Source organism: Nelumbo nucifera, chromosome 4 (genome assembly GCF_055504915.1).
Source record: "Nelumbo nucifera cultivar China Antique chromosome 4, China Antique-T2T, whole genome shotgun sequence".
NCBI classification, from domain to species: Eukaryota; Viridiplantae; Streptophyta; class Magnoliopsida; order Proteales; family Nelumbonaceae; genus Nelumbo; species Nelumbo nucifera.
In genome coordinates, this window is record NC_142652.1 from 76,165,501 (window position 1) to 76,181,904 (window position 16,404).

The 16,404-nt window shown below is 37.2% G+C and overlaps 1 protein-coding gene across 5 annotated transcripts; it reads right to left on the reverse strand.

The window, feature by feature from the left end:
* Positions 1-251: 251 nt before the first annotated feature.
* On the reverse strand, positions 252-10,514 carry LOC104605027 (uncharacterized). 5 transcript variants are annotated; one of them, XM_010269619.3, is made up of 5 exons: positions 10,249-10,514; positions 9,067-9,804; positions 1,098-1,392; positions 899-996; positions 252-667 (listed from the first exon to the last, which is right to left on the reverse strand). In XM_010269619.3, the coding sequence occupies exons 2-4, from the start codon at positions 9,590-9,592 to the stop codon at positions 939-941; spliced, it is 879 nt and encodes a 292-aa protein (XP_010267921.1). In that variant the 5' UTR covers positions 9,593-9,804; positions 10,249-10,514; the 3' UTR covers positions 252-667; positions 899-938. The 5 variants fall into 5 exon arrangements, with proteins under 5 accessions (XP_010267921.1, XP_010267919.1, XP_010267922.1 ...); XM_010269617.3 differs by lacking the exon at positions 252-667 and having other exon boundaries at positions 684-996; positions 10,249-10,444; XM_010269620.3 differs by lacking the exon at positions 252-667 and having other exon boundaries at positions 684-996; positions 1,093-1,392; positions 10,249-10,444.
* Positions 10,515-16,404: the final 5,890 nt, after the last annotated feature.

Here is a 16,404-nt window from a genome sequence, read left to right on the forward strand (position 1 = left end):
CTCACGAACTACAGAGCTGGTCTCCACGAGTTGGTGCTCGAGGTCGTGGACCCTGGAAGGTAACTGCTCCAGATCTCCCATGACGCTTTGCTCTGATACCAAGTTGTTGAGGGCCCGGGAATAGGATCTCATCACGGGTCGGTCCACGGGAAAAACCTCCTGTTTTCCCTTGTTCCTTCCTGCTCGTGATGAACCTATTTTGGCGCCTTCGGTGATTTGTCCAAGAGATCACCAACTCTCCTAACTCACTCTTGACTGAATAATTTGATCTCATTCAATAATGGGGTCTCCTTAAATAGGAGATTACAAGAGTCCTAATCAAAAGGAGTCTTCTTGCTGAATAGAAAGACTTCCAGTTCTATCTTGCTAAGGATAAGAGAAACTAATCATAATCTGATAAGCTACTAACAAGATAAGATAAGCTAAATTAATCCTAATCTGATAAGCTATTAACAAGATAAGATAAGAGATAAGAACAATAAGATAAGAACAAGCAAAATGAGCTAATCTAATCTAGATAAGGTTGTTGCCGAACTGGGTAGGATGAACATCACTGAATCCTTGCTGCTACTGGCGATGGGCCCGGGGCCTGTTGCTGCCGGCGGCAATGGTACGTCTTCCCGAGGAAGGCGTCCATAACAGAGAGAGCTTGCAATTCAACAGTAGCCTAAAAAATGGAAATATGGAACGTAAATGTAAATCCACTGAATTAGTAATTACCCCACCATGAGTTTTTGTACAAGGAAAGAACCATTTCATGCGTTAAAGCTTCAAAAAGTAGATTCTCTTATATATTTACAAACCCAAATCACCAAAATGAACTTTCACAGACATCAATTTACAAGGAGATGAAGATTCAAGTCTATTTACTGAAACCAGCCAAGCACCTCGGATATACCAGGGTGTTAGTGACATTCTTTGACATGTTCTCCATATCATCATGCAACTCTACTCGCATTTTCTTGGGGACCCGACCCAGAGACGACCTCTACTGAACTGAAATTGCATAGAAATGAATTTACCACCATGTTAGCAATGCAAGAAATAAATGCTCCCATCAACGTTTAACCAGTGGGAAAATAGAAGCTATACCGTACATGAGAGATGCAGAAAGAGTTCTGTTAGCATCACTTGTTGCAAGCGTTGGGGCAGGAGTACCGTTGGCATCACTTGCTGAAAGCTTTGATGCAGAAAGAATTCCCTTGGCATCACTCACTGAAAACTTTGATGCAGAAAGTGTTCCATTGGCAACGCTATCTGAATGATTTGGTGCAGGAAGAGTTTCATTGGCACCTCTTGCTGAATGATTCTTGTAATGCCGAATCGAAATCAATCCCATTGTTGTAGGAGATCCATTGAAATTCAAAATTGAACGGCCTATGGAGCACATTCCTATTGAATCAAACATAAAATATCAAGGAAAGGGATGATTTTGGTGGTTCAAACTAACCTTAAGTTTGTAAGACGGTGCTTGAACTGGAATATGCTTAAGATCGGGGAAACATAAGTTTCAGTTCTGAAGATGAAATCCGATTTAACACTTGAAAGAAAAACAAAGATGAAATCCAACCTTACACTTCAAATTAAGAAAAACAAAGAGGTTCCTAGAATTATTATTGAGGTTGGATAGCCTTTAGACTGGTTGCAAAGTTCAGCTGATTATGTTTCTCTACCATTTGAAAATAAAAATGGTTGGTGTATTTAAACAACCAATGGATCCTCCTTTAAGACTTTCTGGCTACTCTTCAAACAAAGCACCAATTCAATTTAGGCGAAGTTTGGAAGTGCTTATTTGAAAAATAAGTGCTTATTCTAACAAGCACTTATGAGCATTTGGTGAAAAAGCATTTATTTTAAACAGGGCTAGTATAGGTATTTTAAAAATGATGTGGTGGGATAGGCTAGAAAGGAAATATGCACTTAAAAATAAGCCCAAAATTTGGGCTTCTCAAATAAGTGCTTATTGGTGTGGTTCCAGCCCAAAATAAGTGTTTATTCAAATAAGCACTTATTTTTAAGCACTCCCAAACTTAGCCTTGGCACAGTTCACAAAATGAATTTTCCACCAACAAAATAAATCATAATCGGTGGCATGGGGTTGCCTCAAAAAAGAGGTCTACTTATGTTTTATCCAAATAGAACCAGCAAACAAACGGTGAAGGAATAAATAAATGAAATGCTAGAGACCAATTAGAGATCAATAAGAAGTTTAGACCAAAACCCAGTAACTAATATAGTCATCTTAGAATGGGAAAGCCATTACTGAAAGGAACAGTGAACAAAAACAAACTGGGAATGCATCATTTCCACATCCACTAGCAATATCAATGCAACTTTAAACAAAGATGTACTAAGCCGCATATAATGATAAAAAGCAACAGACCTCCGACAGAACATTAAAATATCTACTAACTTTCTCACAAATTAATGTTGAAAAGAATATAGGATTTGAAATCCATCAGGACTTGTATAAAGGTAAAAGTTGGACTTCAAGAACGCATACTTCCATACAATCATTTGCCAAACATTTCACAGAGAAACACCAAGAAGACAGCTTTCCTTCAAGGCAATTACCTAATCAATTTGACAATGAAATCTATATACTACGACAATTTTTTTGGAAGAAGGGGATTCCAAGGTCGAACGGGGTTTGTTCAAAGAAAACATTACTCCCATGGATATAAATACATGCAATAAAGGAGGCAAAAAGGCTGACCGAGAAGCTGAGAATAACTTTCAATTGGACAAGCAAACAGCCAACCTTATGGCTGATATGCTGGTAAGACTAGTAAAATAGTAAATAGCATAGTTGTCAGGTGATTAGGTGATAAGGCCCTCATGGAGGGTCACCTCACTTGATTGCTTACCTTTTTGTACATGATGCTATAAAATACTCCTGTATTCTTTATTTCTTGGGATTATAATAACAAAATAGACATTATAACTAAACATGAACCAAAAAGCAAAATTCTGCCCAATCAAGACAGACACACACACACACACACACACATTTCTTAATTGTTAGAGTTGATTCAACTCTTTGCTGTCCTAAACCCTCAAAGACTTCAAAACATGAACCAATATGCAAAATTCTGCGCAATCAAGACACACAAACACACAGATAATAGGGGCTCAATCCACTCATTCTTTTCTTCTTTCCCTAGGACTAAAATAGGAACTCAAACCCTATATTTTCTGAATTTTCTTTGGTTTTCTAAATTTTCTTCTCATGAATATGTTGATTTTCTATGTCTTAATACGAAATCCCTATATTTTCAGCTCATGTAAGCCTATTTTTAGCTTTCCAGTTTTTTACCAAACATGGCTTAACGGCTTTCCAGGATTCTTAGCTCATGTAACACCAGAAGCCGCTATGTGAAAGCCCTTCCAAACAGGCACTAAAACTTTTGCTAAACTCTCATGAACATGGATCCCAGTTTATCTTTTCATGCTCATGCTAGGGCGTTCTCCACAAACTATGAAAACAGAACAAACCGGAGAAACAGGATTCATGACCCCATATAGTTGGACCCAAAAAATAGAAATGAAGACAAAGTATCAGCCATTCTCTATGGCCCTGAAATTCTTATTATCTTTAGCTCATTGTAGGAGAATACAATCGATGGATTAATTTACAGCAAGATCATGACGTAAGTCCTCAACATGGAATAAGAAACATAATTCACTGCTTTTTGGAAAAAGAAAGTAAACAAAAAGAAATAATGGTATCAAAATAGAAAAATAACTAGAAAGGAAAAACATCTCCTTTCTAGAATAAGTATCAAAATTATATTTAGTTTAAATATGAGAAAATTCAGTATAGAAGACCAAATTCAAAAGCCAGTTCTAAGCAAAGCCCGCTTATAGAAAATTGGAGCAAACTTCTAAGTTTTAAAAAGTGAGCATAAAGAAGAATAAGAAATAGGACCTATTTGTTAAGCTTAAACCAAAAGCTCACATAAAAACAAGAAAAGATTCAAAGAATCTGGTCTGATTCTGCGAAGAAAACTAAGAGCAGAAAACCGAGAGAAGAAAAACAAAAACCAAATATCCAACAGTTTTGAACTTCACTTCAATCTAGTGGCATATGAAACATAAACCATATTTAAGTTTCTTCTCTGGAAAATAGACAAATCATATTGAAATTTCTCAGTTGTTTTTTGAGTTATGGTCAATTGAGCATAAAGGGTAAATTTTGGGTTTAAAAAAACAGCTAGAAACATGTAATATCACATGCTAACAAATCTGGACAGATTATTAAAGATGTCTTTGTCTGATGACATCATCAGACAGGGATGTATTAGTTCAATTTCAAAAGTGAGGGGAGGTTTCAGTATTTATGAGAAAACTTCAGGAAGGTTTAAGTCTTACCAAAAATAGATACGAGAAGAACTATTGTTGTTTTAGGTGGTGTCAAAGAGTTAACAAAAATAAAAACACAGTTGCAAATTTCATTTCCATGTAACCAATGATTCAACATAACAATAGATGTCTCATATAATGGTCAAAGATAAATCAATGCGACGTATATTGTGCTCATAACTCAAAAATCTATTGAGACAGCTAATATAAATTTCTTATGCTTAATATATATATATATATATATGATCAGCAACTTAAAGAGATTTATTAGATCTTAAAAGGAAGAATAGACAACAAGTTGTTAGAGGTAACACCTAATACAGCAGAGAGTCCCACTACCCAACTAACATTGAGCCCAAAACAAATGATGTCTATTCACTCCTTGTTTAGCTAAGCCATCCACCAAACCATTAGCAGACCTCCTAACCCATCTTAACTGGAATTCAATGTTTTAAAATGTGGAGGCGTGACGCGAGGCATTCCACTACCTAGAGGCATGAGGCATAGTTCAGAACATAAGAGGCCTCAAGAACACAAGGAGGCGTAAGCCTCCTTAAGAAGAGGGGGATGAGGAGGAAGAAGAGGAAGGAGGATCTCACTTTTCTTTATTTTTAATAAAAAACTTTTATATTAAGAAGAATGAAGTTTCCCCCGGCCCACTTTCCTTCCCCTTATCTTTTCTTCCCTTTTCTTTTGTATTTTGTTTCTTCTCTTTCTTTTTCTTTCCCTTCCCTTTCCTTTCCTTTTTTTTATCTTTTTATATTTAATGTGCATGAGGCGCATGTGGTGTATGCCTCTAGAACACCTCATGAAAAAGGTGTATGAGGTGTATGCCTCTTGCACCTGAGCGTACGCCTCAGAGGTATCAGCGCCTCTGGCATACGCCTCAGGGCGTTTTGGGGGCACCTCGCCTGGAGGCGTGCCTCCAGGTGTATGCCTCCCACACCTTTTAAAACACTGAACTGGATTTGCATGTCTTGACAGCATCTTGAACTGCCTGAGATCATTTTGAATTGCAATAATACCCCTTCTCTTTTTTTAGCCAGCCAATGACTATTTTTGAATCTCCTTCTACTATTAATCTTGTAATCCCTATTTCCTTGGCTTTTTGCACCCAAACAATAGCTGCCAAGAGCTCAGCTCTCACTAAATCACCCTGCTCAATACTCAATAGCTCCGAAAACAAGCCACAAATGATCCCACCCCCATCCCCAATTACTCCAATTTCAGAGGGATCCAGATTACAAAACCACTTCCATCAAAGTTAAGTTTAATCCAGCCTTCACTTTGGGGGGGACCAAACCCCCAAGACCTTTTGTTTCCTAGAAGAAGAAAAGGCAATCGACCTCCAGTTTCGGAAAAAGTCCTCCATTGAAACATTCAGAGAATAGCTTCAAAGTCCTCACCCAATGAGCAACACAAACAGTAATAGTCTCCAAGATTATTTCCTTGTTTCTTTCTTTGTCCTCAAAAATTCTTAAGTTCCTTTCTTCCCAAATGGTCCACATGGTCGCTGCTCTCGTACACTTCCCTACAATTCTGCCCTTTCTTTTTGTGCATCTCACAAAGGATGGGCTAAAGAGACTTTCCAAACTAACAGGAGAGATCCATCTGCAACCAAAGAGAGAGCAGAACCATTCCCAAATACAACAAGCAGAACTATTTATTATGCTTAGTATTAATAAACAATATCCATTTGCAACTGTTGAAACCTTCTCCAGTGAATTTCACTGTGCCACTGACATGGGCTAAGCATAGATTGGATAACTAGAACCCATTTGAGCCCATCTACCCCATTAAACTGGCTTAAAAAAAATACCAAAACTGTTCATGTTGGCACAAGGGTAAAAGTGGTAGTGGGATTGAATGTCTAGAGCCCATATTACCCCATTAAACTGGCTTCAAGGGTAAAAATGGTAACAGAGAAAAAACAACCAAGAAAGTAGTTGCTGCAAAAGAAAATGGGTAAGGGAAATTGTCTCACTTACCCAAGAAAACTTTCTGACAAAAGAACATGGATAAATGCATTTATCCAAGTGAACACATTCCTGGCAAAGGAACTAGGCCTTGGGGATAAAATAATCATTCAAATAGCACATTTTAAAATTGAAATATTATCAGCATTCAGCTTTATTACCTATTTTAGAAGTTATCAAATTCCACCTAAAAAGGACCCATTCAATGCAATTTGGGCACAAACTTCTATTAGTATTAGACACTTGAACTAGGGAAAAAGGAAACCCAAATTTATGTAGTCATTATTAAAAGTTAATGATAATGGATTGTAATTTGGGCAGATCCCAATTTTGATAAAGGGGGTATACTCCTAATAGTAATCAATCAGTGCATTTTTATAATGACAAAAGTACCCCTATTTCTTCATATCTATCACTATAAATGGGTGCATCTTCTCTCTTCCTGTCCCTTGTTTGTCAAAAAATAGAATTTGCTCAAACCATGTCAATGTCCTGTCAATTGCAATCTAAGCAAAGAAGTTTGGATAGGAAAACTTCAAACCCAAGTTGCATAATGTCATAAACCAGGGAAAAAATAATGAGTTTCATTTAACAGCAACCAGTTGAAAGATTCCACCCAAAAATCAACTACAATGTAGTGTTCAGTTGTGCATCCTTTTTCAAAACTTTGACCTCTAATCACCCTGGGGTCCAATTCCCAGTCTGAGAAGTCTGGTGTTGCCCTATTCCCCCTAAAGTGGGTGCTTTCTGCTGGGAGGTCTACCACGGTGCAATTAACACCTGTGATCTGATGTAGAGGAAGAGGCCTGGCTGGTGCCTTTCTCCTAATTGGTGTTGTTTGTGTGAATCAAATGGTGAAACTACTCATCATACATTTGTTTCCTGTCCTGTAGCTAGCAGCATTTGGGATTGGTTTTTTTTCTCTTTGGATGCAGGTGGGATACCCCGGTGCGCCTGGGGGGACTGTTTGATGCCTCCACATTCAAATGGCCAAAAAGAAGAGGAAGAAGTCTATGGAGATGCACACGGGCAGCAGTACTGTGGATGTTATGGGAGGAAAGAAATCAGAGAATCTTTGAAGGGAAGAAAAGGTGTAAGGATCTACTGATAGAAGGGATTATGATTAAAGTAATTTCATGGGTGAAATCTATGGACTTATTTTCAGACTTTACTATGGATGATATAATCAGGAACTGGAAGACTGTAGCATCCTTGTCATCTGCAAAAGAGAAGGAAGTAAGAAGTTGGGATCCTCATGAATCTGGACTCCTTAAATTAAACTTTGATGGGAGCAGCTTTGGCAACCCAGGTGTGGCTGGAATTGGTGGGGTCATAAGAGATGACAGGGGAACAGTAGTGGGGCTGTACTCGAGCCCTATTGGTTGGGGAGACCCCATTACAGCTGAACTAAAGGCAGTGGTCTTCGGAATACAACAAGCCATGGAAATAGGGATCAGGAAGTTGGTTGTAGAAGGTGACTCCAAAGTAGTTATAAGTTGGCTAAAGCAAGATGGGAAAACTCCTTGGGTATTCAGAAACAAGATCAAGAAACTTAATCATATTACAAAGGATATGCAGATATTATCATACCAGTGGACTCCAAGAGAAGCAAATGGATTTGTGGACCAGCTAGCGAAACAAGGGGCTAATAGGGAACACTGTTTCTGGGCTCAGTTGTAAGGATGTAAAGCAAATCTTAGATGGAATCTTAAAGGAAAATGGGGTAGCCGAGGCTACTCAATCTCTGTACTAATTTTCATATCTCTTTATTAATAAAAGCACTTTTACTGATAAAAAAAAAAAAAAAAAAAAACAACTACAATATACTAACAACTCTCACCAATTTGCAATAGAGCATGCAATACATAAGCAGGCCTCTTGTGAAGGTTATGGAGGATTGAATCAGAGCTACTACAAAGATTGTTAGATACAAATATAATTTATTGATTAATAAATAATTCATCTATTAATAGTCAATAGTAAGAAAATACAATATAAAACTGTTACATGTTAGTGTTTCTTAAGCATAGTAGATCAAGTAGCCCATAATGGAAAATTATAATATCCATATTAACTGTAAGAATAACGGATGTGATCAGAACAATAATACCACAAGCTTTGAACAGTATATGCAGGATCCAGACCACAATATCCAGCAAAGACGAGGATAATCATATGATAGCTCCAATGTTTTCTTTTTTTCTTTTTTTTTTTTTTTTGATAAATGTATGATAGCTCCAATATTGCATGTACTAAGTGCAACATCAGATCATATTCACAGTTGAAAAGTAGTAACAGCAGCACAATCATAGTAGAAGATGGACAATTTTTTTTTCTGTAACGCTAAACAGCAGGTATATAAGTCTTTAAATATTAAATTTGGATTAACCAAAAAGTAGGAAAAATACAGTAAAGATCAATTATGAGCAATGCCACATTGCAATCACAAGTCAAGAGTCAAATCCTAACTAAATGAAATTAAGAAAAGTAAAGCCTTTTTAGAGTTCAGTCCCCTCAGATTTGTTTTATTGGTTTCTCAAATGTATTTACGCACCCCCCCCCCCCCCCCCCGTGAATTGGGAATCTTCCCCCTCCCCTTTAACACTGACCCGCACTGTACGAACGCGTTAGGAATTCCGAGGGGGACTGAACTCAAATTACCCCAAGCAAAAAATAAGACAAAGAAGAAGTACATAAGTTAAATTGAAATTCTAAAAGAGGGGATTACCTTGCAAAATAATTACAATGCAGAAGAGAACAGTGATGAGCATAGCAGACAAAGTGCTATTCGATGATGAAGCCTTAGCTGCTTTCATCTTCTTCAAAGTCTTCATCCGTTCAATTCTCGCCCTCTTCAACATAGCAATCTCCGATAACTCTTTAATCAGTTTCAAATCAGCCGCATCCAAAGATGGACCTCTGGGTGGTCGAGGAGGCTTTGGAGGTTTTTTAGACCTTGGTTTCTTACGTTTCTCCTTGGCCACTTTCTTTTCCGGGAGGCCGACCGATTCTTCCCCTCCAGAATTCTTGTCTGTCACAAACCCCTGATTCTCGGTGGAAAACTCACCAGAGTTCGAAGTACGGCATGCATTCATGCCATCTTCACCTCTGACTGAACCACTCCAAACCCTGTTCAACAACCTCTTTACTTGTCCAATGCCTGAAATAGGTTCTTTACTTCCTTCTTCGCTAGTAGTACCACCACTTTCAAGATCACTTGCATGATCTCTGTCTCTCAAAGCCATATCATCCATCAAACATACCCTATCTATTCTACTTGCGCGCTGTTCTCCCACTCTCTAAATCATGAAATCAAGCAACCCTGCGATCAATGCAAAAGGCTCATAATTCTTCAGTAAACACATTAAACGATTTCCAAGTCCTTTTTTTTAAGAATGTCGCTTTTATAGGACATTTGACTCAAGGAATCTCGTTCATAAACTAATCAAACCCTTCGAAGAAAATCCTGCATTTAGAGGAAAGGGAGAAGAAATCAATAAATTATATTGAAAATGGAGCTCTCAAGCGCACCACGCAGCATGGAGAAGAAAATCCTGCATTTAGAGGAACAGATAGGCCTGGAAACCCTAGAAAACATGCTCCAGCTTAAAGTGTAGTTTCAAAAGAATCCTCACAGGACAAAGAAGCTGGGCTAAAATCAAACCCTCCCCAACCCCGGCAAACCAAAATGTAGCTATTTTAAACAATCGCCAAGCTAACACCAGGCGGATAGAAAAGGAAAAGAGATAAAAAAAAAAAAAAAAACCAGAAATACAGCAACTGTTGATCAAACCTCAATCCTAGATTTTTTTTTTTTTTTTTTGTTGATAGATAACCAAAAAAAAAAAACTAGAACTCAGAAAATCACCCAAAACAAAACCAGTAGGAAGAAAGCATACGATGCACGTACCATAAGCAAAACGAAGAAGCCCTAGATCGCCAGGGCCCCCCCATCGATAATGAGAGCGAGGAGATAAGGATGAAATGAGGTTTTGGGAAATTTTACAGCTATACCTCTTCCTACTTCAGCACATAGAAATAGAAAGACGAGGAAAAAAAAACATCAAAAAGCGAAAGAAGGAAAAATAAAAGAACGTACAGACCACAGAGAGTACAAGGCTTAAAAATAGAATTATCCATTTCCATTTTTCTACCCAAAAAAATAAAAAAAAAAAATTTGGAATATCCATTCGAGGTTTAAGGAGAACCTTCGATAGCTCGTCGGTGGAGGGTTTCCTCTCGTAGGTCCCACCGCCGTGGTCTATACAAATTTGTCTGGTGGTTGGTGGTGACGTAACGTTACTAGTGCCACTACACGTGTGCAAGTGTTTGCTCACTACGTGTGTCCTTTCTATGTGTGGGACCCACAATTACAATCATACTTTTGTCGTTGAGTCTATGATCGATGAGATGCATTCATAGATCACACGTGGCAAAATAAGATATTTTAGAAAGTAAGTAATTTGAACACATCGACAAAACACAAAAGTACATATTTGGGTCCTCCTCAGACAGAAACAGAATAGAAGCTTGTGCCGGGTCGGTCTTACCCGACCGAGCCGATTATATCGGTTGGTTACGTGATTTTGTCCTGAACGGCACCGGTTCTTTCTGTTTTAAGACAAGAATCGATTATTGTGTTTGTTAAATTATTAAAAAAAATCGATTATTGTGTTAATTAAAAGGGTAAACTTAAATAAATAATATATAAGATAACTTGGTTAAAATTTTTGATTAATTAACAAATACAATTTACTATTTTATCGTCATTTTTATTTATTAAGGCTATATTATCAAAATTTAAGTTTTCAAATTTTTATAAACATAAATAATTATAAATGTCAATATAATTGAGGTTTTTTTAGTTCAAGTATAATTGATTTTAATCAAGTCAAACCTGATTATCCTCGTCAGTGTTTTTGAATAGTGGTTGACCCAGACATTTGGACCATTCAGCTAGAGAACCATCCAAGCAATCGGTTATGTTTCACTCTTAACCCTTTTTTTGGCCAAAAACCATTGACTTGGTTAGCGAATCATTGGTTTGAGCAATCAAACCATCAATCTACTCGACCCAGAGTCCCAGACCATGATTTTTGGTCTTTCCATTTTAATTATTTTTACTTTTTATTTTTTAATTTAGGATAGGTTGTCCATTCCAACCAGATGGTCAAACCACCGACCCAAAAGCCAGTGGCCAAAGCGGTTTCGATTTCGAGTCAGTTTTTAAAGCATTGGTCCTGATTAATAACCAGGGCAATTTTCAAGTCGGTGAGTTTATCCCGATTAAATGGCTATTTGAGAGGGCTTTTGGGATGCGTTTCTAGTGTTTAGAGCTAGGCTTCACCCAGGAACACCAAAGTTGTATTTACTAAAAATTCAGAAAGTCAACTTGGGCTTTCCAAATGTCCAAGTCACTGCGCAACTCGAGTTAGGATTTGCTCCTCACAGATTGCACCTCATACAACTTCCCCCTGTATGTTTCAGTTGTGTATCTGGAACATCTGTAATTGTAAATTTTTATTCATGGGAAGATGTTCCCATTGCATGGCTGAAACATGCTTTGAGGTCGATGTGAAGCATGCATTGTGAGGAACAAATAAGAACTCACTCAACTCCAAGGGTTTCAACCTCTTGATTGCCACCATTGATGAAGCCAATATATGGTTTAGGCTCCTAGGCCTCCCTATGGAATGTTGGACTTTGAAAAAATTGGGCAATGTTCTCTGACAAGTGGGACTAGTTCTCAAAATGGATGAGAACACTTAAAAGAGATATAGAACTCTATTTCCTAGAGCATGTGTCATTGTAAATTTGAAACGTCCATTAATTCGGGAAATCCTAATAAATATAGGAGGGATAGAACACACTATCAACATCATGTATGAGAATATTAATGACCTTTGCATAGGATGTGGGTTCCTAGGCCACAAGTCCTATAATTGCCCCACCATCATTGGTGAGGGCTGGAATGCAATAAAGAAGAGAAAAAAGTATACCACAAAGAGACCAAAATTTGGCAGAAATCTAGAGTTGAGGAATGAGGGAAAGGGACATAAGTTCACCTGGTTCAAAGATAGGGAAAAAGACCTTGTGGATAAAGATAAAGCTTTAGCCATAATTAAAATGTTACGGCCAGGCCATACCTCCCTTGTCCCTCCACACCCCAAGCTCAAATGTGTGGCAAAAAACCAAATCACTATCACTGATGATTTTGAACATTCAAATGTATTTGATGTAATGGGCATTAAGAAAGTGAACATTGAGGACAAATCAGAGAATGAGAAAATGATTGAAGGAAATGATGGTGATGGTGAGATTGATGATATTGAGGAAGATGATGAGGAATTTGTGAAAGATGCAAAGCAATTGTAGCATTACTTGATCAGTAGTGGGAAATTCAAAATGATGAATAGGACAAAAGTGATTTCTTAGTATTCTCTTCCCCAAGAGCCCAAATTATTGATAAAATAAACAAAGGGAAAAAGATTGCTGATATGGAAGAAATGTGTCCAAATTATGTGGCTGATGCAAACAACTACAATGAAAATATTGGTTGATGTCACCCCAAGCTGCAAAGGCAAGTTGCTGGTCTTGTTCGAGTCAATAAACCTAGAATAGTGTCTTTGTTTGAAACTAGGATTCAAAATTTAGATGTGAGTCATTTTGCAAGTAGATTACTGTTTGATGCATGGTATGTTGGGCATCCAGTAGGCTTTTCTTGGGGTATATGGCTGTTTCTAGAACAATGAAATATGTAATCTTGATGTTATTTATTCCAATGAAAGAATGATCTATTGTTTGGCTTCTCTTTTCTTTCATTCCCTTTAGATGAGAAATGTTTTTCATGTCTTTCAATGCCATGAGCCATACATCTTTCTTGATCAAGAAGACTTTACGTTGAGGTGAAAAATGAGATGGGGGCAAAATGAAATCAGAGAATTGATGTTTAGCCTTACTAGCTTAACTGTCTCGTTTGTTTGTTTGTTTATTTGTTTGTTTTGTTTTGCTTTCGAACAGGCTGACTATTGCCTAAATGAATGATAAGGGATCAAGGGAAATGATCAATTGAAAATGGTCTCCAGTCCTTTCTTTAATCAATCAACAATTGATAGTGGTTTTGATGTCTTTGATTTATGCTAACTCATGAGTAGTTGCTACTACAAGTCAACTCAATTGCCCTTATGCCTTCAATGCCTGTCACCCAGTGTTGTCCCATTCTTTGAACATTTTCTTCTTTGAATTTCCACTCAACAACCAACTTTTCTCAAGAACATATCGGTGGGACTTGTTACAAGTTTTCGATCATCAGTCTAGATATACTAGAAGGATAAATTGGACTCGGTCAAATTTATTGTTTTGTTGGGAGTAAGCATTAGGATACAAACATAGATTGACGAAAAAACACAAAACGAACTTTCATTAAGTAAAAAAATTGAGTACACTAAGATTTAAGGCATAAAGAAGGACAAAGTTCAATGCAAATGTGTTTTAGGCGGTAGCATGCCCACAAGCTCGAGCCCAGGGTTGTATTGGCCATCATTAATGAGGCGTTGAATAGCATATTTCAATTGCTAGCATTCATTAGCCTCATGTCATGGTTCTTATAGGCACAGTAAGCCTTCTGGTTGAAATTCCTTGGACCCGTAGGAAGTTTCCAAGACAATAAATGAAAGTATCATTTCTCGACCAAGATGGGTAAAAGTTGGGAAGGTTGGCAAGGTCACGAGCTAAATTTCTTCACTTCTTTCTTAGATGGTGTAGGATTTGAGAGAAATGATGGTGTAAAAACTGGTGGCGTTTCTCCTGTATGAGACATTGGCCAATCAACTTTGAAGGTCAACATGCTCATTGCTTTTTGAAGTTCTTCAGTCTTTAGTAGGTGTTGTCATCTTTCCTATTGGGAGCATTAGACTTTAGATAAAATGCAGCCATGCATGGAATTTCTAAACTATAAGGGTCCGTATCTAGAGGGTTTCTGGGTAGAAAGCCTAGGTTTTTTAGGAGAGGATGCTAAAAAGTATTTATTTGAGAGTCCTAAGGTTTTACATTTATTTCCTTATAAGGGATCAGACCAGTTGTAGTTCTCAAAAAGGCTATAAATTTGGTTATATATTTTAGTGATGCCTTAAGGGATACCGTCCGACGTTGATGAGATCTTGAATGTTGCCTTTGAGAATTGTGCAATTGTTCATCGAGTGCCCCGGTCCTTAGTGATAAGCGCAATGTTCGTTTAACTTGAAGTTCTTCAGTATAGGACTAAGAATTGGTTTTGGTGACAAAAGTGTTAGATATTTGTTCTCGATTAGTTGAATAAGCAATTGAGATTGCGGAGGAAGGGGAGTGAATCGTCTCTTGACTCTTCTTTTGAAATGATTAATTAAAGTTTGACGCTTCTGTATTGAAGAGGAATGTTGATATATGGTAACAACTACAGTAGGCTCTTTAAGTGGATTTGTGGATGCTATGCGGATTTTCTTGTGCTTATTTGAACTTCTTTCTTTTCTAAAGAAAAAAAGATATGTGCATTAGCCTCTTGCAATTGATGAAAGTCTTGAAAAACTCATCCTATCATTAATGAATAGAAGGGTTCTCTAAGTGACTTCATGAAAATCTTAATTGCTTCACCCTCTAGAAAGGGTTCCTTCACTTTGATAGACATGATTTTCCATCATTTCAAATACATGGAGAAGTTTTCATATGATCCTTGAGTAAAGTGCTCTAGATCACCCCATGTTGGTAATGGTTGGAAATCAAAACTCGTGATAAATTGTTCTACTAATTTGTTCTATATCTTCCGGGTGTCTAGGTTGAGTTGGGTATACCAATCCAAAGTTGTTCCTTTTAGGCTCCTGAAAAATTGTTAGGCTAACAATCTATCATTATCCAAGTTGAAACATATCTATGCAATAAATGAGGATGTGAGCTCTAGGACAACTAGATCCATCATACTTGTGAAATTTTAGGATTTTAACTTTCTCAGGAAGGTCAAAGTTGGGGTGAGGGCATAAAGCATTGAACTCAATTATCTCTTCTAGTTGGGATGCTCATATGTTCTTCATGTCTTCCTTTATCTTGGATAATTCTTCTTGATGGCTAGAGAACAATTAGTGGTGGATATGAACCGAGTATTTCATGAGCTATTCGAGCTTGGCTCGTGAAAAGCTCAGCTCGGCTTGGACCAACTCGAGCTTCGAGTCGAATTCAAGCTCTATACATGGCTTGTATCTTATTCGAGCCGAACTCGAATACTCCACAACTTGGCTCACTAAGCTCACAAGCCTAGTCAATCCTCTATATATATATATATATATGTGTGTGTGTGTGTGTGTGTGTGTGTGTGTGTGTAATATTTGTACATATATTATACTTTTGGAAAGAATGTTATTGGTGGGGATACAGATGTATCATGGCCCCATTCACATTTTATTCTAACTTTTAAATCTAAGAAAGATAACTGGGTTGGGTGGTTATGGGCTATATTATAAAATATATATATATATATATATATATATATATATATATATATATACCCTATACAGAAAGAGTGTTATTGGTGGGGATACAAATGTAGCATGGCCCTATTCACATCCTATTGTAACTTTTAAATCTAAAAAAGATAACTGGGTTGGGGGGTTATGTGCTATATTATAAAAAAAATATATACCCTATATGGAAAGAATGTTATTGGTGGGGATACAAATGTATCATGGCCCCATTCACATCCTATTCTAACTTTTAAATCTAAGAAAGATAACTGGGTTGGGGGGTTATGAGCTATATTATAAAAAAATATATATACCTATAGAATTAACATGCTCCCACACTCCCACACGTTAGTATAACTCAAAGAAAAAAAAACAATGACTAGGGATCCAGCATGAACAAGGTTGGTAACCAAAAAATTGGATATACTTAACATTTGAGATCCGACTCCATAAACTAGTTATATGGTGAACAAAAGTTGACAAAAGAAGAAAGGGTTGCAACATTAGTGTTGATTAATGACATAGGAAGTAGGAACATCCATTAATGACATGCAATGAAATTCTCAATTCCCATTCAG

Bases quoted from the DNA above. Each gene is read 5' to 3' on its own strand.
- LOC104605027 (XM_010269619.3), bottom strand. From the start codon at position 9,592: ATGGATGATATGGCTTTGAGAGACAGAGATCATGCAAGTGATCTTGAA. The intron at 1,393-9,066 runs GTAATCCCCTCT...TTGATTCAATAG, and splicing joins CATTGTAATTATTTTGCAAG to GAATGTGCTCCATAGGCCGT. The intron at 997-1,097 runs GTACGGTATAGC...ATGCAATTTCAG, and splicing joins ACTCTTTCTGCATCTCTCAT to TTCAGTAGAGGTCGTCTCTG.